At 41.9% G+C, this 25,554-nt stretch overlaps 1 protein-coding gene across 3 annotated transcripts in view; it reads left to right on the forward strand.

Annotated features, from left to right (window-relative positions):
- LOC124123264 overlaps positions 1-11,860 on the forward strand; it is a 116,076-nt gene extending 104,216 nt beyond the window's left edge. The window contains exons 2-5 of one of the 3 annotated variants that reach the window (XM_046486575.2): positions 5,422-5,772; positions 7,174-7,497; positions 9,062-9,133; positions 11,087-11,860. In XM_046486575.2, the coding sequence (XP_046342531.1) occupies positions 5,422-5,772; positions 7,174-7,497; positions 9,062-9,133; positions 11,087-11,181 (842 nt within the window). In that variant the 3' untranslated portion in view covers positions 11,182-11,860. The remainder of the gene's footprint in view (positions 1-5,421; positions 5,773-7,173; positions 7,498-9,061; positions 9,134-11,086) is intronic. The other 2 variants (XM_046486576.2, XM_046486577.2) reach the window with 2 other exon arrangements.
- Positions 11,861-25,554: the final 13,694 nt, after the last annotated feature.

A 25,554-nucleotide genomic window follows, 5' to 3' on the forward strand; every position in this document is an offset into this window, starting at 1 on the left:
CGGATACTTGGAGAGAGTAAGACATACGGCGTTTATTATAGGATTTAAGTTTACCAATCGTGGTATTTCAAGCGAATTTGACTCTGCCGAAGGGACTGCCAGTCGTTTCATATGGGGATTCCGTTGTCCCTGTGGTTGTTGTGTGTGAAGGAGTGAGTGTGGTTTTACGTCGCGTTGTATCAATGGCAGATATGTGAATCAATGTTCACTCTATCGACCACGTGTTTGTCTTATCCATACTCGGCTTTGTGTCAATGGCAGATATGTGAAATAATGTTCACTCGATCGACCCCTGGTGTGTCTGGTCAAGACTCGACTTTGTGTCAATGGCAGATATGTGAAACAATGTTCACTAGATCGACCCCTGGTGTGTCTGGTCAAGACTCGACTTGGTGTCATCGGCAGATATGTGAAACAATGTTCACTCGATCGACCCCTGGTGTGTCTGGTCAAGACTCGACTTTCTGTCAATGGCAGATATGTGAAACAATGTTCACTAGATCGACCCCTGGTGTGTCTGGTCAAGACTCGACTTTCTGTCAATGGCAGATATGTGAAATAATGTTCACTCGATCGACCCCTGGTGTGTCTGGTCAAGACTCGACTTTGTGTCAATGGCAGATATGTGAAACAATGTTCACTCCATCGACACCTGGTGTATCTAGTCAAGACTCGACTTTGTGTCAGTGGCTGATATGGGAAACAATGTTCACTCGATCGTTCACTGGTGTGTCTGGTCAAGACTCGACTTTCTGTGTCAATGTAAGCCAGACATGTGACACAATGTTCACCCTATCGTTCACTGGTGTGTCTGGTCAAGACTCGATTCTGTGTCAATGTAAGCCGGATACGTGACACAAAGTTCACCCTATCGTTCACTGGTGTGTCTGGTCGAGACTCGATTCTGTGTCAATGTAAGCCAGACACGTGACACAAAGTTCACTCTATCGTTCACTGGTGTGTCTGGTCAAGACTCGATTCTGTGTCAATGTAAGCCAGACACGTGACACAATGTTCACTCTATCGTTCACTGGTGTGTCTGGTCAAGACTCGATTCTGTGTCAATGTAAGCCAGTCACGTGACACAAAGTTCACTCTATCGTTCACTGGTGTGTCTGGTCAAGACTCGATTCTGTGTCAATGTAAGCCAGACACGTGACACAATGTTCACTCTATCGTTCACTGGTGTGTCTGGTCAAGACTCGATTCTGTGTCAATGTAAGCCGGATACGTGACACAATGTTCACTCTATCGTTCACTGGTGTGTCTGGTCAAGACTCGATTCTGTGTCAATGTAAGCCAGACACGTGACACAATGTTCACTCTATCGTTCACTGGTGTGTCTGGTCAAGGCTCGATTCTGTGTCAAAGCAAGCCAGATACGTGACCCCATCTTCACTGCAACGACCAGTTTGTCTGAACAGGCGGTCTTCCTAGACGTAATATTGACGACGAGGACGTCCAACAACATCTCGCTGTCTTTCTGAAAGTGTATCGCCCCCTAAAATGGACAGTTACATGTCCGACGGTGTTATTTGTGCTGGTAAACGCGTCATTTACGCCACGTGGCGGCTATAGATTAAGTTTAAAGTGTCCTAGGTGTGAGTTATCGAGTAGCCTTGGACACAACGTCACCACGCAACACACGCACACACGCAAGAATACACGATTATCCGTGAGAAAAGCTCTGCCACGCTTCTGTCGCTGTACAGTATTGACTTTCCGACTGTAAAACACTTTTAGTAAGGTCAAAAAAACGTTTTAGCGCTTCTAAACAACTCCGAGTGTTCAGTATTTCATTTACTCTGTGATTGTAAAACTGTTACTCGTGCGCCCTGGCAATACTGATGGGGATGCTTCTTTCTCTGTGATTCTGTCACGTTCTGGTTTTAGCGATCAGTCTGTGATTTGCCAGATTGCGTGGCACCTCCATCTCATGGATACTTAATTGCTACGTTCGTGAGAATTCCTGGTTCGAACAGATCCCAGCAACCTATGCTGATCGGGTGGTCTGACTCAGTGAGTTGGTTCATCGGCTTGTCATCGTACACCGACGGACCCGACCCGTGAAGATCCGGGGTAGAATAGGTCTTCAGCAACCCATGCTTGCCGTAAAAGGCGACTAGGCTTGTCGTAAAAGGCGACTAACGGGATCGGGTGGTCAGGCTCGCTGACTTGGTTGATGCAGGTCATCGATCCCAATTGCGTGGATCGATGATCATGATCTCAATCACTGGGTTGTCTGGTCCAGACTCGATTATTTACAGACCGCCGTCATATAGCTGGAATATTGCTGGGTGCGGCGTTAAACAACAAACAGATAACAATATAACGAGGAAACTAATGGGATTAACGGGAGAGACGCCAATTGAATACATTGAGGGTGTAGTGATGGGGCTGGGAATTGAATTGAATTGAATTGAATAACAAAAAGCTGACTATGGTATCAATAAAACAATAAGGCAATCAGTTTTACTCGTTCAGAAGGTCCAGTGACTTCCTGGCTCAGAATCAATGGAAACAACAGTACCGTGACGTCACCATAATGGTTTAATGCCAAATAAGGAAGTAGCGGGCGGAATGTTGAATGCGGAAACGAGAACCCACTGACTGTTTTCACTCATTGTGTTTCATTTAGCGGGTCGTCAAGTACATGAACAAATACAGACTCCACACGCGTTGCATGTTTCGCGTCTTTCCGGCTTGATACACGAGAATCGCATGCCAAGAATGGTTGACTTGGTTTAAATTATACACAGAACAATCAAGGCAAAACGTTTAAGGGGTGTGTCTCTTAATAGTTCACTGAACTGTACTTAGTTTATCTTCAAAGGGATCATAACATGTGCGTCCTTGTTGAAGTAATTTGCCCATTCCTTTTAATTGTGGTGGGTGACTAGGTATTAATTTGATTCTACAAGCACAAACGCTTTGATTCTACAAGCACAAGCGCACGATATGCTTGCCAAGGCCACTGCGTATCTGATCGTGCTATTCACAGTGCATTTAACTTTCATTATGCCGGGAGGTCTTCAGCAACTAACGATCCCGTTAGTCGCCTCTTATGACAAGCATTGTCGCCTCTTATGACAAGCATGGGTTGCTGAAAACGTATTCTAACTCGGATCGTCACGCGTACTTGGGATCATTGAATGTATTTGCAAAACAACGGCGTTATTTAGATACATGCCATTTCAAATTTAATATATTTTTAAATCAAAACTTTAATCAGACCTTTCTTTACCGCACCGAAACACCAGGATGTTGAAATCACAACATAATTTGTCATAAATGTTTCACGTTTTCCCCGCTGGTTCACGTCCGGATTTTGTGTTTTTCTTATGTACCTTCAAACGTAATAGCATTTTGAATATATAAATATATTTATGAAATAATAAAGTCCACGTTAGTCCAACATCTTCTTTATATCATATTATTATTTATATTTATATTTATATATTTATGTAATATTATTATTAACATATTATATATATTTATATTATGTCTGAAACTGATATAAAGAAGATGTTGGACTAACGTGGACTTTATTATTTTATTATATATTACATGTACACCGAGTGAACATTTTTGTATATATATATATATCATTTGGTTTTGGGACCCGAGGGATCCGCATTGTTATTATAGTTCCTAGTATATTTACAATCTTGCAAAAGAAGATCGTTATTGGATGGGAACTGTTTTGCCATTTTTAAAAAATCAAATACTACGTTACGTTTCTTTTATATCATTTTTTATTTCATCACTCCAGTTCGTTCATCAACTATATTGCGCAGAGTTGACTTAAAGAAGTATTTCTTTGTGCAAGTTTATTTTCATTCCACGTTATGAATGAGAAACTTCAAAACTAAGTAATATTAAGTGCAATCTCATTAAAATCAGGTTGTATTTCCCTAACGACCAATTATATGTCAGTCGGATTTGGTATCAAACGTCTCAGAATTTGAAGAGCTTTCCAACGAGCCATCATGCACTAAAATCGCTTAATAGTTAAGAAAAATGTGTTTTTCACCTCCAGCAAAAGGACTTCCAAGTCAGCAATCTCATTAAAATCAGATCTTAGTTCTCGCTATCGCTAAACAAAGATCTGAGGACATCCCATTACGGGTCACGTTAGACCGACCTTTCATCTAACCAATCAGAGCGTCGCTTACCAGATCATGAAAGTGACAGACGGAATGTGTTTTCTGATCATGCAACCTCGAACTATTTAACAGAGGGTATTCTGAACGACATTTACGGATTTTATGATTATATCCATACAATCTGGGTCATCTGTTAGCCATTCTAGAATGTTCTTTTTATCAGTTTTAAAATTTTAAACCGAGAATACGTCAAATGTTTCGAAGCGTAGTCGCCAGTTTGAAACTAGTGTCGTAAAGCTCGAGAAAGCTGCCTTCTGATTGGCTAATGTCGATTTCTTGTCCGTCATTTCATTGATCGGTCAAAGTTCGCGAGAGGTCGTTCTGAGGTGACCCGTAATGGGATGTCCTCAGATCTTTGTTTAGCGGTAGCGAAAACTATGATCTGATTTTAATGAGTGAGTAAGAGAGTTGTGTTTAACGCCGCTTTTAACAGTACTCCAGTTATATCGCGGCGTGTCAGCTTAATGTGGGAGGAAAGCCCCAAGTGATGCAGGTCTCAGACGTTTACCACTTCGGTGAAACCCACGAGCACGGGTATGGTGCTGACAAACCTAGAAACATAATATAGGCGAACCAGGATTCGAACCCACAATCATAGGTTTCTGGTGTGCCCATGGGACGCAACTCTGCACAGCGAATCGCGGCGCCTTAGACGATTGGGCCACCCGTGCCCCCTAATTTTAATGAGATTGTATTAAGTGAGTATGGTCTGACGCCGCTTCCAATATTACAGCACTATCACGCAGGGTACACAAGCAATGAGCTTCACGCATTGTACCCATTGGGGAATCAAATCACTGTCTTCGTCGAGTACCCATGTGTGTGAAAAAGAACACTAGCTTCTATTCTGAGGTGATACAGTTGGACCCCAATGGTCCGATCGTCGATCTTTGGAAGACATAACGATAGAGAACTTCCAGCTATATGACGGAGACCTGTAAATAATCAAGTCTGGCCCAGACAAAACAGTGATTGATATTGTGAACAACGATATTGTTGCTAAAACGTGATATAGAGGGGTTCGGTCGAGCGCGAAAAACCCCACATCAGTTTCTGATCATGTCTCCAAATAGCATGTACTTCGCGACCTTTACATCGTTCATTTACAGTTATTCCCAATTAAAACGCAAAAAAATACAAATATGAAATGAAAAAAAAAACAGAGAGCCGAAATTAGTTCCGGTAAAAGTCAAGTTCCAACTGAAAAATCTCTTTCAACTTGGTTGTATTTCAATGATGGATTACTTTTTTGCAGGTGATTTCGAAGTGCCGGAAGCTGCCGAAGGATATATAGGTCAAAGCACTACACTCCAGTGTAAACTGGAAGGCTATCACAGATGGTATGTCATATCTTGGATCCGAAGACGCCCAGACGGATCCGAAGTTACGATCGTGCGCTTACCGGCGGATTCCAAGACACCAGAATGGGCGACCGGCGTGGATTACTCCTTTAAATCTCGGATCAGGCAGAAGATTACGATTGAGACGGAACTAACGGAATTTACTCTTGTGTTGAGAGATTTGCAGTGTTCGGATCGGGGGATGTATGTCTGTAAATATGTGGGCACCTCGACCGTTCAAAAAGTATTGCATCTGTCTGTTAAAGGTAATTTGATGTGAGGGGGGATTGTTTATTCATTAAGTCCAGGGGTAGATTTTCGCGCATTGTAATGAATTTAAAGTACACTGTATTAACGGTATCGTTTTTAACAGCTAGAACTCATTCCAGCTTGGTAGTGAGTGAGTGAGTTGGGTTTAACGCCGCTTTTAACAGTGTTCCAGTAACATCGCGGCGTGTCGGCTTAATGTGGGAGGAAAACCCGAAGTGATGCAGGTCTCAGACGTTTACCACTTCGGTGAAACCAACGAGCACAAGTATGGTGCTGACAAACCTAGGAACATGATCGGGGCGAACCGGGATTCGAACCTACAATCATAGGTTTCTGGCGTGCCCAAGGGACGCAACTCTGCACAGCGAATAGCGGCGCCTAAGACGACTGGGCCACCTGTGCCCCCTTCACCTTAGTAGTGTGTGCTTTGTCGAGGTATTAAGGAATCTTACAAAGCTTACGAAGTTGTAACATACATTTCTTCCAGTTTAAATCGACCGCCTCCGTGGTCTAATGGTAGAGCGTCCGCCCGGAAGGTTAAAAGATGGTACTTGTTGTTACCCTGTCTGGCGCTCGGCATTAAGGGGCTAAAACAAGGACTGGTCGGCTCGGAGTCAGTATACTGTGTCTGAGTGGGGTATTCATGTTAAACTGCGGCATGGTATCTCAGTGAGCTAGCACTATAAATCGGCATCAGTCCGGACTAGTACAAGCAGCCACACAAACACACACACGTACATGCACGTCGCTATATAAGTGCAATAATCTTGGACGCGACGTTAAACCCCATTTCGCCTCACCTCACCTCCAGTTTAAATCCCATTTCTTTCATAACATCCAACTAGGAGACAATAAAATCGACCGCACAGACAAGGACAGTCATCAAGTCGGGCAATACATGCATAACATGACGTCAACGTTACTCTTGTCACGACGTCGCAACGTAACACCTTGACGTTGTAGCACATCATCCATCTTCAAATGACAAGGGACTGGTGTGTTCCTTTGCCAATCACATCTAAGTCCGGGTTCGACTCCCGGGATGGGTAGAACGAGGCGCATGTTAATGCCCCGCGTCAACATAGGTTCCCTGGCTTTTATCACGGTAAAATTCAACTTTCCTAACCCTCTAGTGAGTGAGTATTGTTTTACGCGCTTTTAGCCATATTCCAGCAATATCACGGCGGGGGACACCAGAAATGGGCTTTACACGTTTTACCCATGTGGGGAATCGAACCCGGGTCTTCATCGTGACGAGCAAACACTTTAACCACAAGGCTACCCACCGCCCCTCTAAATGAAGGAAATGGAATATCATGCTGACGCTATATTTTGTGCTGTTTTTTCTTTTCTTCCTTCCTTCTTTCTTTATTTGATTCTGTTCTATTTGTTTGCAGTTGACGCCATGCGCCCTTCTATCCATTATAACTACCTGGTCATAGAGGTTAACTCGTCCTTAATTGTCGATTGCAAGGCCAAGGTCGGATATCCACCCAAAAAGCTCACGTGGTTTTACAGGTCGAGGGGTCATGACCGGTTCGAGGTGATCCCAAACAATCGACCAGTGAGAGAAATTAAAAACAATGAGTGCGATATCTACGCAACACAACCATTGGAAATATTTGCAAATACGAACGCAACACGCGTTATATACAGATGTGCTTTCGAAGGGGAATATAACTGGAACAATATGTACGATGAAGTTAGTGTGCGTTTACCAGGTGAGATTAAAGGATTTCAATTTTCATTTTTTCATTTTTCATTTATTTTTTCTTCTTTCCTCATTTTCTGTTGATTTTTATTTATATTTAAGTTTGTTTGCATGGCACATAATTTATCATAGGTTTATGTTCTATAAGAGTGAGTGAGTGAGTTGGGTTTAAGGACGCATGGACAGTATTCCAGGTATATCACGGCGTGTCAGATTGATGTGGGAGGAAAGCCCGAAGTGATGTTGTCTCAGACGTTTACCACTTCGGTGAAGCCCACGAGCACGGGTATGGTGCTGACAAACCTAGAAACATAATCGGGGCGAACCGGGATTCGAACCCACAATCATAGGTTTCTGGTGTGCCCATGGGACGCAACTCTGCATAGCGAATTGCGGCGCCTTATACGACTGCGGCGCCTTATGCGTGCCCCCGTTCTGTGGGGTGTGAGAAACTGGGTAGTATAGTGAGGTGTTTGTTCGTCACGCCGGAGAGACGGGTTTGATTCCACAAAAAATGGTTCTGTTTGGGGGTATCTTGCAAAGCTGGAATAAGGTCCCAGTTTATCGTCCTTGTCCTAAGAGCTGCATTGTAACATTGTTAGACATTGTGTAAGTCTACGGCATCGTTTCCGGCGACGTGGGACGTTGCTCATTTTATCACCCACTGGTTTGTTAAGTTCAGTCGCACTCATTTGACCCGTGAAGATCCGGGGTAAAATAGGTCTTCAGCAAAAAACCCATACTGGCCGTAAAAGGCGACCATGCTTGTCGTAAGAAGCGACTAACGGGATCGGGTGGTCAGGCTCGCTGATTTGGTTGATGCATGTCATCGATCCCAATTGCGTGGATCGACTCATGATATCAATCACATGATTGTCTTGTCCAGACTCGATTATTTACAGACCGCCGTCATATAGCTGGAATATTGCTGAGTGCGGCGTAAAACAACAAGCCAACCAACCAATCAAATCGCACTCATTATTGATGGTGTCGGTGTGTTATATTCAAACTTAATTTCCGTGTATGTACTGTAAAAATGTTATGTGGGTGAAATAACTTTTTGTCGCCTCTTTTCAGGGAGAATAACTGTATCGCAGTGACCCCGACTCCCCTCCCTACCCAACCCCACCCCACCTCAACCCAGCACATTCGTGAAGATCCGGGGTAGAATAGGTCTTCAGTATGCTTGCCGTAAAAGGCGACTATACTTGTCGTAAGAGGCGACTAACGGGATCGGGTGGTCAGGCTCGCTGACTTGGTTGATGCATGTCATCGATCCCAATTGCGTGGATCGACTCATGATATCAATCACTGGACTGTCTGGTCCAGACTCGATTATTTACAGAGCGCCGTCATATAGCTGGAATATTGCCAAGTGCGGCGTTAAACAACAAACAAACAAGAACCCAGTATATTCTGTGGTTGCCTTTGTCAAGGTTAGTAGTGAGGTGAATGAATTTCTATGACGGTATTTAGTTTTTTCTATGAAAATGATACCCAATATTTCAGTTACCATTCAGTTTTGTGCCCATTAAGGAAGAAACGCTTATTCTAATTATAACTTGTTGTTACAGCTGTAGAAGTCAAACCGGCAACGGAACGGCACGATTGTATGAAGACCGGATCTTGTGCTATGGAAGCAGTAGGTGAGTCGCTCTACCGACAAATACTTATTGCAGCATTGGGGAAGAATGAGTCGTCTCCCCTGACTGACGGAGGATTGTTTTTGTATATTGTTTGCGGCATTGGTAACACAGCTCAGTGTTGTCAGAGGTGTGAACTTCTGTTTGACATTTTATTAGGCCACAATGACTTGTGGACGTCCGATAGGTCTTCATCAACCCATGCTTGCCGTAAAAGGCGACTAACGGGATCGAGTGGTCAGGCTCGTTGACTTGGTTGATGCATGTCATCGATCCCAATTGCGTGGATCGATACTCATGATATTAATCACTGGATTGTCTGGTCCAGACTCGATTATTTACAGACCGCCGTCATATAGCTGGACTATTGCTGAGTGCGGCGTTAAACAACAAACCAACCAACCAACCAATAAATTTTAAATTCATCTCCCATTAAAATCTTTAAGTTTAAAAAAAAAATGTTTTAACTTTTAACAAGCAAATCAATACTGCCGTAATAAAAGCTTTTTGCTCACTCCTGACTGAGTAATTATCAAATATATATTATTCAGATCATTTGAGTGTGTGTCATCTTCTGAGTTCTTTTAAAATGATATAATTTCAACTCTACATAGTTCATGTTTCAGCTCCATAGATTATAAAAAAGCTAACTACGGTACCAAATGCCTGACAAAAAACAATACCACCATCATACTATAAACGAACAGAATCTTTTTATTCTCGTATCGCCTCCATACAGTTCTTAAAAATACAAAATTATAATACATAATATATACGGTGTATAGAGCCATTTTTACTGAGTTATGAAAGTCGTAAAAGTCAGTAAACGTTTAAATAAACTTGAATGGATATTATACATGACATATAAAATAGCATTAACTATATAAAATTAGAATTATATTATTGTAGAATTAAAAGTCAGGTTCTGGCAAGTAATATACACTGTGTTTAAAAAGTACAATTAATTGATCACTGTCACACAAATCTAAACAATTTGGAAAGCTAAAACTGACATTGTCACACAAGTATAAACAATTTGGATAGCTAAAACTGACATTGTCACACAAGTCTAAACAATTTGGATAGCTAAAACTGACATTGTCACACAAGTCTAAACAATTTGGATAGCTAAAACTGACATTGTCACACAAGTCTAAACAATTTGGATAGCTAAAACTGATATTGTCATGCAGATCCTCATACAGAGGACAATGTAGCCTTGCTCCAAGGCTGTACTGAAAGATATGTCCATGGATCTAAGGACTCAAGTCTCTTATAGCGACAACTTATTCTTTTTTATGACATAATCTAGAAATTATGACTTAAACTAGTAATTATTGCCTTAAAGACTCGTGCAAGTCTAAGGGCAGTGTTACAATACGAGTCTTTCATCCTCAGTATTTTCAGTACACTGAATACACACCATACATATCAGTGCATACCTGCCTTTCTAACCTTAAAGGGGGCCACCCGTGGCCCAGTCGTCTAAGGTGCCGCGATTTGCTGTGCAGAGTTGCGTCCCTTGGGCATGCCAGATACCTATGATTGTGGGTTCGAATCCCGGTTCGCCCCGATTATGTTTCCAGGTTTGTCAGCACCATACCCGTGCTCGTGGGTTTCACCGAAGTGGTACTAAAACGTCTGAGACCTGCATCACTTGGGGCTTTCCTCCCACATGAAGCTGACACGCTGCGATATAACTGGAATACTGTTCAAAGCAGCGTTAAACCCAACTAACTCACTCACTCTAACCTTAAAGGGGAAGTGCCACATCTGTAGTTGGAGAAAGCAGAACCGTAAGAACGGGGCATACAAAAAGCAGATAGCGAGCACATCACAAGCGAATTTCAGCAAATTAAATTCTAATTCTCTAATTTTAAAAGACTACTATATCTTTTTATTTCAAAGAATGTTTCCAATGAAAATATGTCATGAGTTAATTTTTATATGTTTCAGCAGATGGCGAGCACAATCGTGGATCATCTTCAACACTAACAGCAAGCCTTACAGTGATGGTATTTCTCTGTGCAGCAGCCATGGTCGGCTTGTAATACTAGGCGAACACAGCAACATTACGCATTCATCAGCCCTATCTCCAAGACAGGCACCCGGTATCCTGATGCCATCAATGGTACCACACACCGACTACCGACATATACAAGTTGGACGTATCTCCAAGATACGATATTGCCAACGATTTTCCAACAGCATGAAAATTAATATTATTTCGAAATGATTTACAGTGAAACCTTGTTAACTCGAACATCTTTAATTCGATTAATTCGATTAAGACCTGTTAGTCCCTGCCATATAGTTATCTTATTTTGGTACTCCGTTTGTCACGAACTACTGAAAACTCGATATATTCGGTTTTCCCGAACTAAGTAAGACGTACTACTGATAACTCGATATTCGGTGTCTCAAGGTCCGAGGTATAATGTTTCACTGTAAATGATCAGGTGTAATTGCCAATATTTTAATTGTTTTATTATGTGGTCAACTTTTGAAAGAACAGCCAACTTCGAAAGAAACTTCGTTATGTCCGGAGTGTGTAAGTCTGAACAATAACAATGATATCTTTGCTGGGCATTAAGATTTAATTAGCAAGAGTCGATCACAAGTTATTTCCAACTTCCTGGAATTGGAACTGGCTATTCAGGACAATCACAGTTAGCATCACTACGGGGTAATAACATGAAATTCAGGGAGAGACTATTTAATATTTGCTTTGAGGAGGGGTGGGTGGGTGGGTGTGTGAGTGTGTGAGGGGGGGGGGGGGGGGGGAGCCTGGGATTCTATCCCAAAATATAAATTTTCTACGACATTTCTTGAAAAAATAATTATACTTCAGGCTGTTGAAAGAAAAGCGAATTGCTTGCCACAAACATTACATACAATTACATACAAATATCTGCTTAAGTAGCTGTAGCTAAAAATATCTAATTTGGATACAAATTCCAGGTAACCGCCCTCAGAATATAAATGGTCGGTATCTGACTTCGTGTCGTTAAGAATTCGTTATTCTGAACAATAACATTCAATAGCTTTCCAAGGGTAATAGAATTGTGTTCGTCAGCAGATTATTTACCTTTTCCGGAATAGATTGTACAGTTGAAATGATTAATATTAATTGGCAGTTATCAAGGAAACAATATTTACATTCAAGAAGAGTGTGCGTTATATGATTTGTAGTGATGCTAAAGAGTGAGCCATTTGTAAATATGTAAACAGCGTATAACGAGATACATTATAATGGGTTGTGTAGACATCAATTAGATAGGCAGTGTCTTACGCCGCCGACATCGACATATCTTAAAATGCATGTACAAAGAATATAAAATATTATATAAACGCCGATGGCAGTAACAGTATTCAAGAAAACAAGACCCCGTTTCACAAAGCCATCTTAGCGTTAAGACGATCGTAACTCACACACTAAACATATGCAGCGCTAGGGTCGGTGGACTTGTCTTATGCCGGAGCAACAATTGCGACAATAAGTCGTTCTTGGTGTTTTGACTTTGAATTATTTTTGCATAGTTTCGTTCTAACGATGAAACAGATGCATAATCCCGTATTCTGTTTTTTGGGGCTGGGGGTCTGGCTAAGGTCATGTTGTAAAAACATATTTATTTTTTTGCAATGAAAGTCCAGCACCATGCCTCTGAAATATAATTATGCATTTTATGAAAAAACACAGTCAGTCTGAAATCTAGATTATGTAAAAAGGAAGTGTAGCTCGCTTTTTTCCACATCCGAATTAGAATATTTTCTTTTTAGAAGTGTACTGGTTCGTATTGGGCAATTTGGCAAGGACTACAGGACTAGTGCCAATTTCTAACGCTGGATACATATCACGATATTTGCTTGTGCTCTTGTCTGAGGTGCGTACGCCATCATTTTCATAGACAGGATATAATATAATATAATAATATAATAGTCAAATACCTGGCACACCCCAAAGGATGAAAAATTTTTTTTTTCACTACAGCCATTAAAGTAAACATTTAAGGTATGTGTGATAAAAGATGCCACAGACAATATGTTAATCTGTCTTCGAGCATACATGAGCATATATGAGCATACATGGGCGTATGTGGTGGGTGGAGAGTAGGGGTTCAGTTTCTTGTCCTGTTTCAAAATTGTTTGTTCGTTTGTTGTTTTAACGCCGTACTCTCAATATTCTACCTGTGTGACGGCTATCTCTAAACAATCAAATATGGACCAGACAATCCAGTGCTTGACATCATAAGCATCGATTTATGAAATAGGGTTGTAATAACATACATAAACCAGGTCGCCTCTTACGGCAAGCGTAGGTTATTGGGGGCCTAATTTCTTAAGTGGAGACCTCACGGAGTTTTTTTTCACATTGAAACAAACGAAGGGAGAAGAATATGTGTCAAAGTGATTGTGTGAAAACTTATTAAAATAACTTGGGGCACAGTTAACTCAACGGGCAAGATGCTGCATTAGGTGGGTTCAGATTGGTTTCCTTGATTTGTCACATTCGTCACCACTCGCCCCTTTCCGTAACCTGCAAGAAGATCGCTATTCGGCTTGTCCCGGAATAACACGAGTTGGTCACGAATAGATTTGTCAGAGTAGCGTCCCTTAGTCGTGCTGGTTCGTTTGTGTGTTGGTTCAAATCCCATCTTTGCCTCCATGGTTTGATATCACCATATTCATGAGTTTCACGAACGGGGTAGAAATCTACAACGAACTTTTTATTTCCTATTAACTTTATACTTATACACTGTAATAAAACTGAAATAGTAGCCTTACTCCAAGGCTGTACTGAAAGATAAGTCCTTGAATGTTTTGTAATTCTATCTTTCTTATAAGCAAGTCTAGATATGTGGTCAGTAAGGGCTCCAGTCTCTTATAGGGACAACTTGTTCTTATTATTTACATAAACTAGAAATTAGGATTTGAACTAATAATTATTGCCTTAGAGACTTGTGCAAGTCTACTGAAATAGTGTTTTAAGCGTCCTTAAACATGACATTTAAACATTTTAACACCCGACAACCCTAGAAACATAATCAGGGCGAACCAGACCAGTGTAAAAAACTCCAATGTACAACACCCACTTGCACAAAGCGATCTTAGCGCTAAGATGACCGTAACTCCCATCCTTTAACATAGGCTTACGTTAGTCTTAGCGCTAAGATCGCTTTGTGCAAGCGCGCCCTTGATTTAGCATCTAGCAAAACAAGGATTTAAGTGTAAAATACCCACGCGATGCTAAAACTATTACAATGGTATAAGCATCGTAGTTCTTGAAATGAGCGGTCAGTGGCTACCGTGTATGGAGTAGCATGGCTCTGTGAATAATCAGCTTTGGACGTTACACAACCATATGGCATTATTTTCGGTTTTGTTTACTTGTTTACCTTGCTAAAAAGTTCAGTTTGCAGCTCCCACCGCTTAATGCACGAGCTAAGAGGCCGCTTAATGCACGAGCTAAGAGGCCTATTGTCACGACCCCTAAGGCTCGGAGACCCTCATTAGTGGCACCTTTGGGGCTGTGTAAACGACAATGGAATTTCAGGTCAATACATCTGTCAGGATTGTTTTCATTTGTGGCCAACCCACTATTTCTACCTCCAAATGTGTGCCACATTTTACGCTTTAAGTTCAAATACAGCGGAATAAACGTAACCCGAATCAATCTAATCCGGCGTATTATGTTCTCAACAAACATGAAATTATTTTCTCGAAATATAAATTTTACAAATTAATTATGGGATAGGTTAGGATGTGGTTTCATAAACAGGAAAGGTGGCCCAACAATGCTGTAAGGGGACATCAATTTGTTATGTTGAGTGGGGGGGGGGGGGTTGCGTTAGTGCTTGAGGTAGAATATCAACGTGAGTTGGGGCGGGGGGTGTTGCGTTAGTGCTAGAGGTAGAATATCAATGCTTCAAGACATGCATCTATTTTACGGTAAGGAGAACAGACCCATTTTCAGTCCATTATAAGCGTTTAGAAGTTGTAAATGAATACATGACACATCTTTATGGATAACAACCTCTTTATTCATTGTAACGAATATAGACGTAAAACAACACCCTGTTGTTATCCATAAATATGTGTATGTTACCCATTTTTTAACAGATGTCAGGATATCATGTTATCCATCTTCGGGGTAAAATCATTCGTCACCACTCGCCTCTTTCCGTAACCTGCAAGAAGACTCGTCCCGCTATCGATGAATGTTATGTTCAAAAATATGACAAACCAATCAGAATGCGCGTATGATTTCAAGTTCTTCGTCAAAGAATCCCTCAGATATAATTTTTGATTTTACATACGTCTTGCATCTAAAAATATACCCAAGACACAGTTAAATGTGTTCAATCATACTGTATAATACCTTAAGTCCCGATGTGTCTTAAATAGCATCTGGAATATATGACATATGGGAAATTTGCGTGAATCATTACGCAACGAGTTGACAATATTTTTAGTTATGCCCGTTTGCGCTTAGACGGGACCCAGTCGCAAAAAATGGCCACGAGAGGAGCACGAGTCGCGATTCGGCTTGTCCCGGAATAACACGAGTTGGTCACGAATGGGGGTAAAATCTGAGGATTTATTCCGGTATTTTCTGGAACAATTTGGCAAGAAAACATTCCAGACCAGCCCAGATTTTCAACGGTCGATCCCTAGGGCATTTCAGTTGTCCCTTTGTCGGCTTCAATCTGAGCCAGGGGACTATTCCCACTTGAACTCTGGTTAGTCCTTGTTGACCTTTCGGTCATGAGTTGAATAGAAAATATTTACAAGCAGTCGTTACGAAGTAATAGTCTGTGGATTATTCCGTTACGTCGTACACTACCGGACAAAAGAAAGTATACACCTGTATTTGATGGTGGCTAAAAGTGAAACAAACAAGACATGGTTATACAATGACGGTGTATTTGATACGGGTATAGAATGATGTATTTTGGACCAGTGCTGCGCGACTGTTTTCAAGGAACAGACGTGTGTAATATTTTGGTCAAGTCCAGTTTTCAAGTGTATACTTTCTTTTGTCCGGTAGTTTAGTTCCACGGTGTCGTAAAATGCCTAAGGATTTTCACGTCAAGTATGTTGTTGTTTCATCCGTCGATTAAATCTCAACTCGGGTAAAGGCAAGCTCTCGACACCAGAAGTTGGACATGGGACTTTCATTCAGCATATTTTAACTTGGGAGACTTTATCAGTCATTTGTCGTTAATTTCAAACATGCACTCTCAGTATAGATAATATATCGTATTTCCTGACCTTTTGAAAGTCCTGTTTGTAGTTCGTTGAAGTTATTAACACACACCCCCACCCCCCAAACACCCCCCCCCCCCCCCACCCCACACCCCACCCCCACCCCCACACCCCCCACCCGACCCACCCACCCACCCACCAACAACAACAACAAAAATAAAATATAAAATAAAATAAAAAATAAAGAATATATGACGAAAATTCAGGCCAGGTGTCGTTTATACTGGACAGGCGTTGGAAGAAAGGTGGTTATTAACGGTAGGCGTGTATTCAAGGCAGGTACTATTTAAGGCATGCGTTCATTCAAGGCAGACGATTTTTGAGCAGAACTATGTTTAGGTCAGGCTTTTTTTTCTATTATTTACGGTAACTGGATGTCGGGTACCTCGCTTTGTCGAGCTTAGTGCAATGTTGTAGCAGATATGATAAGTATGCCTTTACCTCAAAAGCAAGGCACCATTTCAAACTTCTATCAATGTTCTATAAACCCAGTGACCGTGCGTCACACCCAGTGTATAATAATAGTATTACATCAATATGTATGACTACATAGATATATATTCATTATCAACCATGCATGTATATACTGTTGGTCATATTATACTCATATGCTGTTTATGTACATATAATAGGTATATCAATATGTGGGTATTATGTACCGTAAGACCTCAAATAGAGGTTATATGTCTTTTCTACACAGATATGCCCTTGACACAGTTTTAAAGGTTGTCATCGACCGCTCAGCTCAAGCGCTGCTTAATCCCCAAAACGGGGCTTACGTTATTGTTGCGCAAAATTAGCGTCACTCGGTTGTCAACACATACGTCCTAACTGGCAGTTTTAAAACAATTGTGTCGTGTACCGAAAGGGTATTCCACTCTGACGTATTCAGGTCACGTGTTACTCGAGGTCTTCAAGCCTTTAGATATAGCTCGATGACGTCCTCAATATGTATAAAATGAGAAAAAAATATGATGTGTTGTCAGCACTTTTATGAAATGTACAAGTCCCACACATGTCTATTGTTTTTGAAAATGCTTCAATCAGGATTCTGTTTTTCAAGACCGTTTTAAGAAGATCGTCCGTAGCAGGAATCGTGAAGAGAATTAGAATGGCATTATTTGGCTCTGGGTTTGATCAATGTTCGATTAGGGTTAGAGTCTAAACATGTACACGTTCATTTATCGAAATGAGTATGGTTTTACGCCGCTTTCAGCAATATACCAGCAATATCACGGCGGGGGGCACCAGAAATTGGCTTCACACATTGCGAACGCTTTAACCACAAGTTCCATTGCATTGAGCATCTCGAGTCTTAATTAATCAAGTACCGTTATAGGCATCGTTATCTGCAGGGGATAACGCACAGAAAGGAGGCATGACCTTGAACCGGGCTAACGATGCCCATGCTTACTTCAACCTAATATATCATTTTGCAAAACCCATACCTCGTGCGTTGCGAACAATGCTTTTAACAACCCCACCCCACCTACCCTTCCTCTGTGTCCTAGGGGGGCGGTCGGATAGCCTATGGGTTAAAGCGTTCGCTCGTCACCCCATTTCTGGTGTCCCCTGCCGTGATATTTGTGGAATATTGCTAAATGCGGCGTAAAAACCATAGTCACTCACTCGACGCCCCGGGATGACACGAAGAACTTTTTTAGTGTTAGTGGCGTCATGGTAAGTGTTGGGCTCATTGTATATCCATGTTTTTTAATGGTGGGATGGTTTCATGACGTATTATTTTCAAATGTCTTTCCTGTTCCATCTCACGTTGGACCAGGTGAGTCTTCACTTTATCATCCAAAACGGGCTCTCACAGGAGATATCGCTTGGGTGAGATCAAGCGATATCTACATTGTAGATATCGCTGCAATGAAATTGCATCACAATTTGCAGACCATTGTGACGTCATTGTTACCATGACGTCACAATCAAATGACATCACTTATGGCTCTGCTACTGAAGCTGTTAGCAGTACTTTTTACACTTAAGACACTGCTTTTTACTGTCTACAAACTGAAAAGGTTTGAAGAATGATGTTGGATGATAAATAAAATCTCACCCTTGTGTCTTTTGATATCAAATATATCAACACTCGTTGACAAAAGCGGAACAAATCCTCGGCAAGCCTCGGAGTTATCCCACTTTTATCAACTCGTGTTGATATATTTGATATCAAAAGACACAAGGGTGAGATTCTTTGTGTATAAGAAGCGAGCGTGTTGGGTTTATCGCCGCTTTAGGCAACATTCATCCATATCGAGGCTGGTGAACTTGAGAAATGGCTTCACACATTGTACGGGTCTTCGGCGTGACGAGCGAACGCCTTAACCACTAGGCTACCCCACTACTATACGGTATTAGTAAACGACTTGTAGCAGCAAGTTTAAGTACACATTTATTTGCATGTACTCGACATATTGTATTCCGGGCGATGAGAGTCGCCTGTCTTAGTTATGCAAATTACCATATTGAAATGCAAAATGTTTTCGTGTTGGTCAATGCAGTATTTTCAGTGATTTCCACAATTTGTATAAACACGTCGGCGAGACATCACCCTCCACGACGAGGATGCTGGCCTGGAAGTGATCGCTGTCGCCGTTTTCCGTTCATGTTGTAGACGTAGATTCAAAGTAGATGGTATAGATTATAGTTTTACTCAAACGCCTTATGTACATGTAGTTCACCAAGCTTTTTTTAAGAGAAAAGTTTAGACGGTCTTTCAATATATCACTGTACAATTTCACAAATGTATCACCATGTGTGTAAAATACTATTGTATTATAACTTCATGTATGTGTCATGTCAATAAAGGTTTATACAAATACTGTGTTTGTGCCATTCGTTCGTTGTGGGTGAGTGGGTGGTGGATGTATGTTTCGGTGAGTGGGTAAATTGTAATACTTGCAGCAAATTGTAATAATGTTGACGTAAATTGTAATAACAACGTAAATTGTAATAAAATTTGACGTAAATTGTAATAACAATTGACGTAAATTGTAAAAATCTCAACTTGCGGTAAAATGTAATAACGTTTTACGTAAATTGTAATAACCTTATAAGTTTAGTGTCAAAGGCGTTAAATGACTAGAACCTATCCTTGTGAGGGTTGGTACAGGGTTTATCGTACAATCGTCATTAAAGTATGGGTGGGGGGGAGGATTGAGGTCGTTATCGTACATTGTTGTATAATTATATATATATAATGCAAATTTACGCCAAATTTTATCACAATTAACGTTGTTATTACAATTTACGTCAAAATTATTACAATTTGCTGCAAGTATTACAATTTACCTTTTTATTACAATTTACGTCGTAACAGGGTGAGTTATCGAGTCAGTGGGTGATCTGGGTTAACCGCCGCTTTGAACAGTGATGCATTCCAGTTATGAGGGTGCCAAACCCACTCCCTACTGGGTACCAAATACGCAGCCCCGTGTACCCCACTACCGAGTCCCATATACCCTCCAACTAGACTCCTGAATCCCGCGTACCAAAGGGGGTTGTCAGCCTCAGTTACATCACGGCGTGTGAGTGAGTGAGTTGTGTTTAACGCCACTTTTAACAGTATTCCCGTTATATCACGGCGTGTCAGCTTAATGTGGGAGGAAAACCCGAAGTGTTGCAGGTCTCAGACGTTGACTCATAATATTCCACAAAGAAAATCATGAATTATGATTATTGCTCTCTAAACCCATTGATGAGTATTGTTTCATAACACTTTGAATATTCATTCTTCCTATCATGTTTTTGTCCTTTTTCCTTTTAAAGCCCTAGGCTTAAATTTTGATAAAATGTTACTTAACTAAAATATGTCAAATCGGTAATTAAGCCACGGCTTGAAAACATGCAGTCTCGATAGCGAGTATAAACCGAGTTGTGTCCCTTTGACAAACTACAGAAGCGTCCTTAAAAGGTAAAAAATCTGAAGAATATTTGTACATGCTATCGCTGACGTGTTTGACACTGCAAATGCTTCCAACTCTACCAACCTGTTTTATGTATGTTGTATGTTATAAGTATATGCTAAAGTAAGACCGCCTCTGTGGTCTAGTGGTAGAGCGTCTGCCTAGAGAGCGGAAGGTCCGGGTTCGATCCCCTGCCGCGTCATACCAAAAGACGTTAAAAGATGGTACTTGTTGTTACCCTGTCTGGCGCTCGGCATTAAGGGGCTAAAACAAGGACTGGGCGGCTCGGAGTCAGTATACTGTGTCTGAGTGGGGTATTCATGTTAAACTGCGGCATGGTATCTCAGTTGGCTAGCACTATAAATCGGCATCAGTCCGGACTAGTACAAGCAGCCACACAAACACACACCCGTACATGCACGTCGCTATATAAGTGCAATAATCTTGGACGCGACGTTAAACCCAATTTCACCTCAGTGATGGTCCGGTATCAGACTTGATGTACAGAAACCATCAACCTTTCTTGAATGGGCGTATATTTATCAATATAATTCCTAGACAACGTCGGGATGTCATGAGAAATATTGGTAGCTTTCTTGCTCACATTCAGTAAACTACTTGGCCAGCAAGTAATAACTACAGCATCGTTGACAAAAACCGCAAAGAGAGGGACAATGCCCAAACATTCAAGACACGATGACATACTTGCGTGTTGACAGTCAGTTTGTTCGGCTGACGATCAGACCCAAAGACGGGCCTCCAAAGACGATCATGATGAATAATCACCCCTTGACCTCCTTCTACTCCCTCCGGGCTGGCCATTCCAGATCCAGTTCCACGGTGTTTGAGACATACAAGTATGGGGGCGGTCGGGTAGCCTAGTGGTAAAAGCGTTCGCTCGTTACGCCGAAGACCCGGGTTCGAATCCCGACATGGGTACAATGTGTGAAGCCCATTTCTGGTGTCCCCCGCCGTGATATTGCTGGAATATTGCTAAAAGCGGCGTAAAACCATACTCACTCACTCACTCACGCACTCACTCACTCACTCACTCACTCACAAGTATGACGCCTCTGCCAGCATCGTACTACAGCACAACAAAGACGTACGTTAAGATCACCTTTGTTCAGATTGGAGGCTTTGTGTCTACCGTCGCACTGGTGGTAGGCGGGTAGTGAATTATCTGTCGAGAAAGAATTCACGATAAACAGAAATTATAACGATATCTTTTGAAGCTAATAAACTCAAAACAATTTAAAAAGGCAGCCTTTATTCTTCAAGGTAATGCATTCTTGAAACAAAACAATTATAACCACTGTATGAATGAAGTCAGAGATGCAAAATTGTTTTTCGTAGTTAGTTTTTATCCACCACGTAGCTAATCAGTGGCTAAGTAGATTTAAATGTGGGAAATATATACACTTCCGCGGAAAAGGTCTACACTCGAAACCTGGATTTGACCAAAACATTAAAAACGCCATAGATATGCAATGTAACGATATCCCTGCCATGTAACGATATGCCTGCCCCTTGTAATGATATTCGTGCCATATAATGATATCTCTGCCATGTACGATATGCCTGCCCCTTGTAACGATATCCCTGTCATGTAATGATATGCCTGCCCTATGTACCGATAAGCTTGCCCTATGTACCGATAAGCTTGCCCTATGTAATGATATGCTTGCCCTATGTAATGATATGCTTGCCCAATGTAATAATATGCTTGCCCTATGTAATGATATGCCTGTCCTCTGTAATGATATGCCTGCCCTATGTAACGATATGCCTGCCCTATGTAACGATATGCCTGCCCTATGTAATGATATGCCTGCCCTCTGTAACGATATGCCTGCCATCTGTAGCGATATGCCTGCCATGTAACGATATGCCTGCCATGTAACGATATGCCTGCCATGTAACGATATGCCTGCCATGTAACGATATGCCTGCCCTATGTAATGATATGCTTGCCCTATGTAATGATATGCTTGCCCTCTGTAACGATATGCCTGCCCTATGTAATGATATGCCTGCCCTGTGTAACGATATGCCTGCCCTATGTAACGATATGCCTGCCCTATGTAATGATATGCTTGCCCTCTGTAACGATATGCCTGCCCTATGTAACGATATGCCTGCCCTATGTAATGATATGCCTGCCCTCTGTAACGATATGCCTGCCCTTTCTAATGATACGCATGTCCTATGTAATGATATGCCTGTCCTATGTAACGATATGCATGTCCTATGTAACGATATGCATGTCCTATTTAACGATATGCATGTCCTATGTAATGATATGCATGTCCTATGTAACGATATGCCTGTCCTCTGTAACCATATGCCTGCCCTTTCTAATGATATGCCTGTCATATGTAACGATATGCCTGTCCTCTGTAACGATATGCCTGTCCTCTGTAACCATATGCCTGCCCTTTCTAATGATATGCCTGTCATATGTAACGATATGCCTGTCCTCTGTAACGATATGCCTCCCCTTTCTAATGATATGCCTGCCCTATCTAATGATATGCCTGCCCTATGTAATGATATGCCTGTCCTCTGTAATGATATGCCTGCCCTATGTAATGATATGACTGTCCTATGTAACGATATGCCTGCCCTGTGTAATGATATGCCTGTCCTCGGTAACGATATGCCTGCCCTATGTAATGATATGCCTGCCCTATGTAATGATATGCCTGTCCTCGGTAACGATATGCCTGCCCTATGTAGTGATATGCCTGTCCTCGGTAACGATATGCCTGTCCTATGTAATGATATGCCTGCCCTATGTAATGATATGCCTGCCCTATGTAATGATATGCCTGTCCTCGGTAACGATATGCCTGCCCTATGTAATGATATGCATGTCCTATGTAACGATATGCCTGCCCTGTGTAATGATATGCCTGTCCTATGTAACGATATGCCTGCCCTTTCTAATGATACGCATGTCCTATGTAATGATATGCCTGTCCTATGTAATGATATGCCTGTCCTATGTAATGAAATGCCTGTCCTATGCAATGATATGCCTGTCCGAAGTAATGATATGCCTGTCCTATGTAACGGATATGCCTGCCCCATGTAACGATATCCCTGCCAAGTAACAATATGCTTTCCCTATGTAACGATATCCCTGCCCCATGTAATGATATCCCTCCCCCATGTAACGATATGCCTGCCCCATGTAACGATATGCCTCCTGTGTAACGTTATCCCTGCCATGTAATGATATGCGTACCCCATGTAAAGATATCCCTGCCATGTAAATGATATGCCTGCCCCATGTGAGTGAGTGAGTGAGTGAGTGAGTGAGTTTGATTTTACGCCGCTTTTAGCAATATTCAAGCAATATCATGGCGGGGGACACCAGAAATGGGCTTCACACATTGTACCCATGTCGGGAATCGAACCCGGGTTTTCAGCGTGACGAGCGAACGCTTTAACCACCAGACTACCCGACCGCCCCTCCTGCCCCATGTAATGATATGCCTGCCCTAGTTAATGATACGCCTGCCCTTTGTAATGATACGCCTGCCCTATGTAATGATATGCCTGCCCTCTGTAACGATATGCCTGCCCTATGTAACGATATGCCTGCCCTTTCTAATGATATGCCTGCCCTCTGTAACGATATGCCTTCCCTTTCTAATGATACGCATGTCCTATGTAATGATATGCCTGTCCTATGTAACGATATGCATGTCCTATGTAACGATATGCATGTCCTATGTAACGATATGCCTGTCCTATGTAATGATATGCATGTCCTATGTAACGATATGCCTGTCCTCTGTACATGCTGTAACCATATGCCTGCCCTTTCTAATGATATGCCTGTCATATGTAACGATATGCCTGTCCTCTGTAACGATATGCCTCCCCTTTCTAATGATATGCCTGCCCTATGCAATGATATGCCTGTCCTCTGTAATGATATGCCTGTCCTATGTAACGATATGCCTGCCCTGTGTAATGATATGCCTGCCCTGTGTAATGATATGCCTTTCCTATGTAACGGTATGCCTGCCCTATGTAATGATATGCCTGCCCTATGTAACGATATGCCTGTCCTATGTAACGATATGCCTGCCCCATGTAATGATATGCCTGCCCTATGTAATGATATGCCTGTCCTCGGTAACGATATGCCTGTCCTATGTAATGATATGCCTGCCCTATGTAATGATATGACTGTCCTATGTAACAACATGCCTGTCCTATGTAATGATATGCCTGTCCTCGGTAACGATATGCCTGTCCTATGTAATGATATGCCTGCCCTATGTAATGATATGCCTGCCCTATGTAATGATATGCCTGTCCTCGGTAACGATATGCCTGCCCTATGTAATGATATGCCTGTCCTATGTAACGATATGCCTGCCCTGTGTAATGATATGTCTGTCCTATGTAACGATATGCCTGCCCTTTCTAATGATACGCATGTCCTATGTAATGATATGCCTGTCCTATGTAATGATATGCCTGTCCTATGTAATGAAATGCCTGTCCTATGTAACAGATATGCCTGCCCCATGTAACGATATCCCTGCCAAGTAACAATATGCTTTCCCTATGTAACGATATCCCTGCCCCATGTAATGATATCCCTCCCCCATGTAACGATATGCCTGCCCCATGTAACGATATGCCTGCTGTGTAACGTTATCCCTGCCATGTAATGATATGCGTACCCCATGAAAAGATATCCCTGCCATGTAAATGATATGCCTGCCCCATGTGAGTGAGTGAGTGAGTGAGTGAGTGAGTGAGTGAGTGAGTGAGTTTGATTTTACGCCGCTTTTAGCAATATTCAAGCAATATCATGGCGGGGGACACCAGAAATGGGCTTCACACATTGTACCCATGTCGGGAATCGAACCCGGGTTTTCAGCGTGACGAGCGAACGCTTTAACCACCAGACTACCCGACCGCCCCTCCTGCCCCATGTAATGATACGCCTGCCCTATGTAACGATATGCCTGCCCTATGTAATGATATCCCTGCTCTACGTAATGATATGCCTGCCGTATGTAACCATATGCCTGCTGTGTAACGTTACCCCTGCCATGTAACGATATGTGTACCCCATGTAACGATATCCCTGCCATGTAATGATATCCCTGCTGTGTAACGTTATCCCTGCCCTGTAATGATATCCCTGCCCTATGTAATGATATGCCTGCCCTATGTAATGATATGCCTGCCCTATGTAATGATATGCCTGCCCAT

This window comes from Haliotis rufescens, unplaced genomic scaffold, assembly GCF_023055435.1.
Source record: "Haliotis rufescens isolate VD_foot unplaced genomic scaffold, xgHalRufe1.0.p SCAF_77, whole genome shotgun sequence".
NCBI classification, from domain to species: domain Eukaryota; kingdom Metazoa; phylum Mollusca; class Gastropoda; order Lepetellida; family Haliotidae; genus Haliotis; species Haliotis rufescens.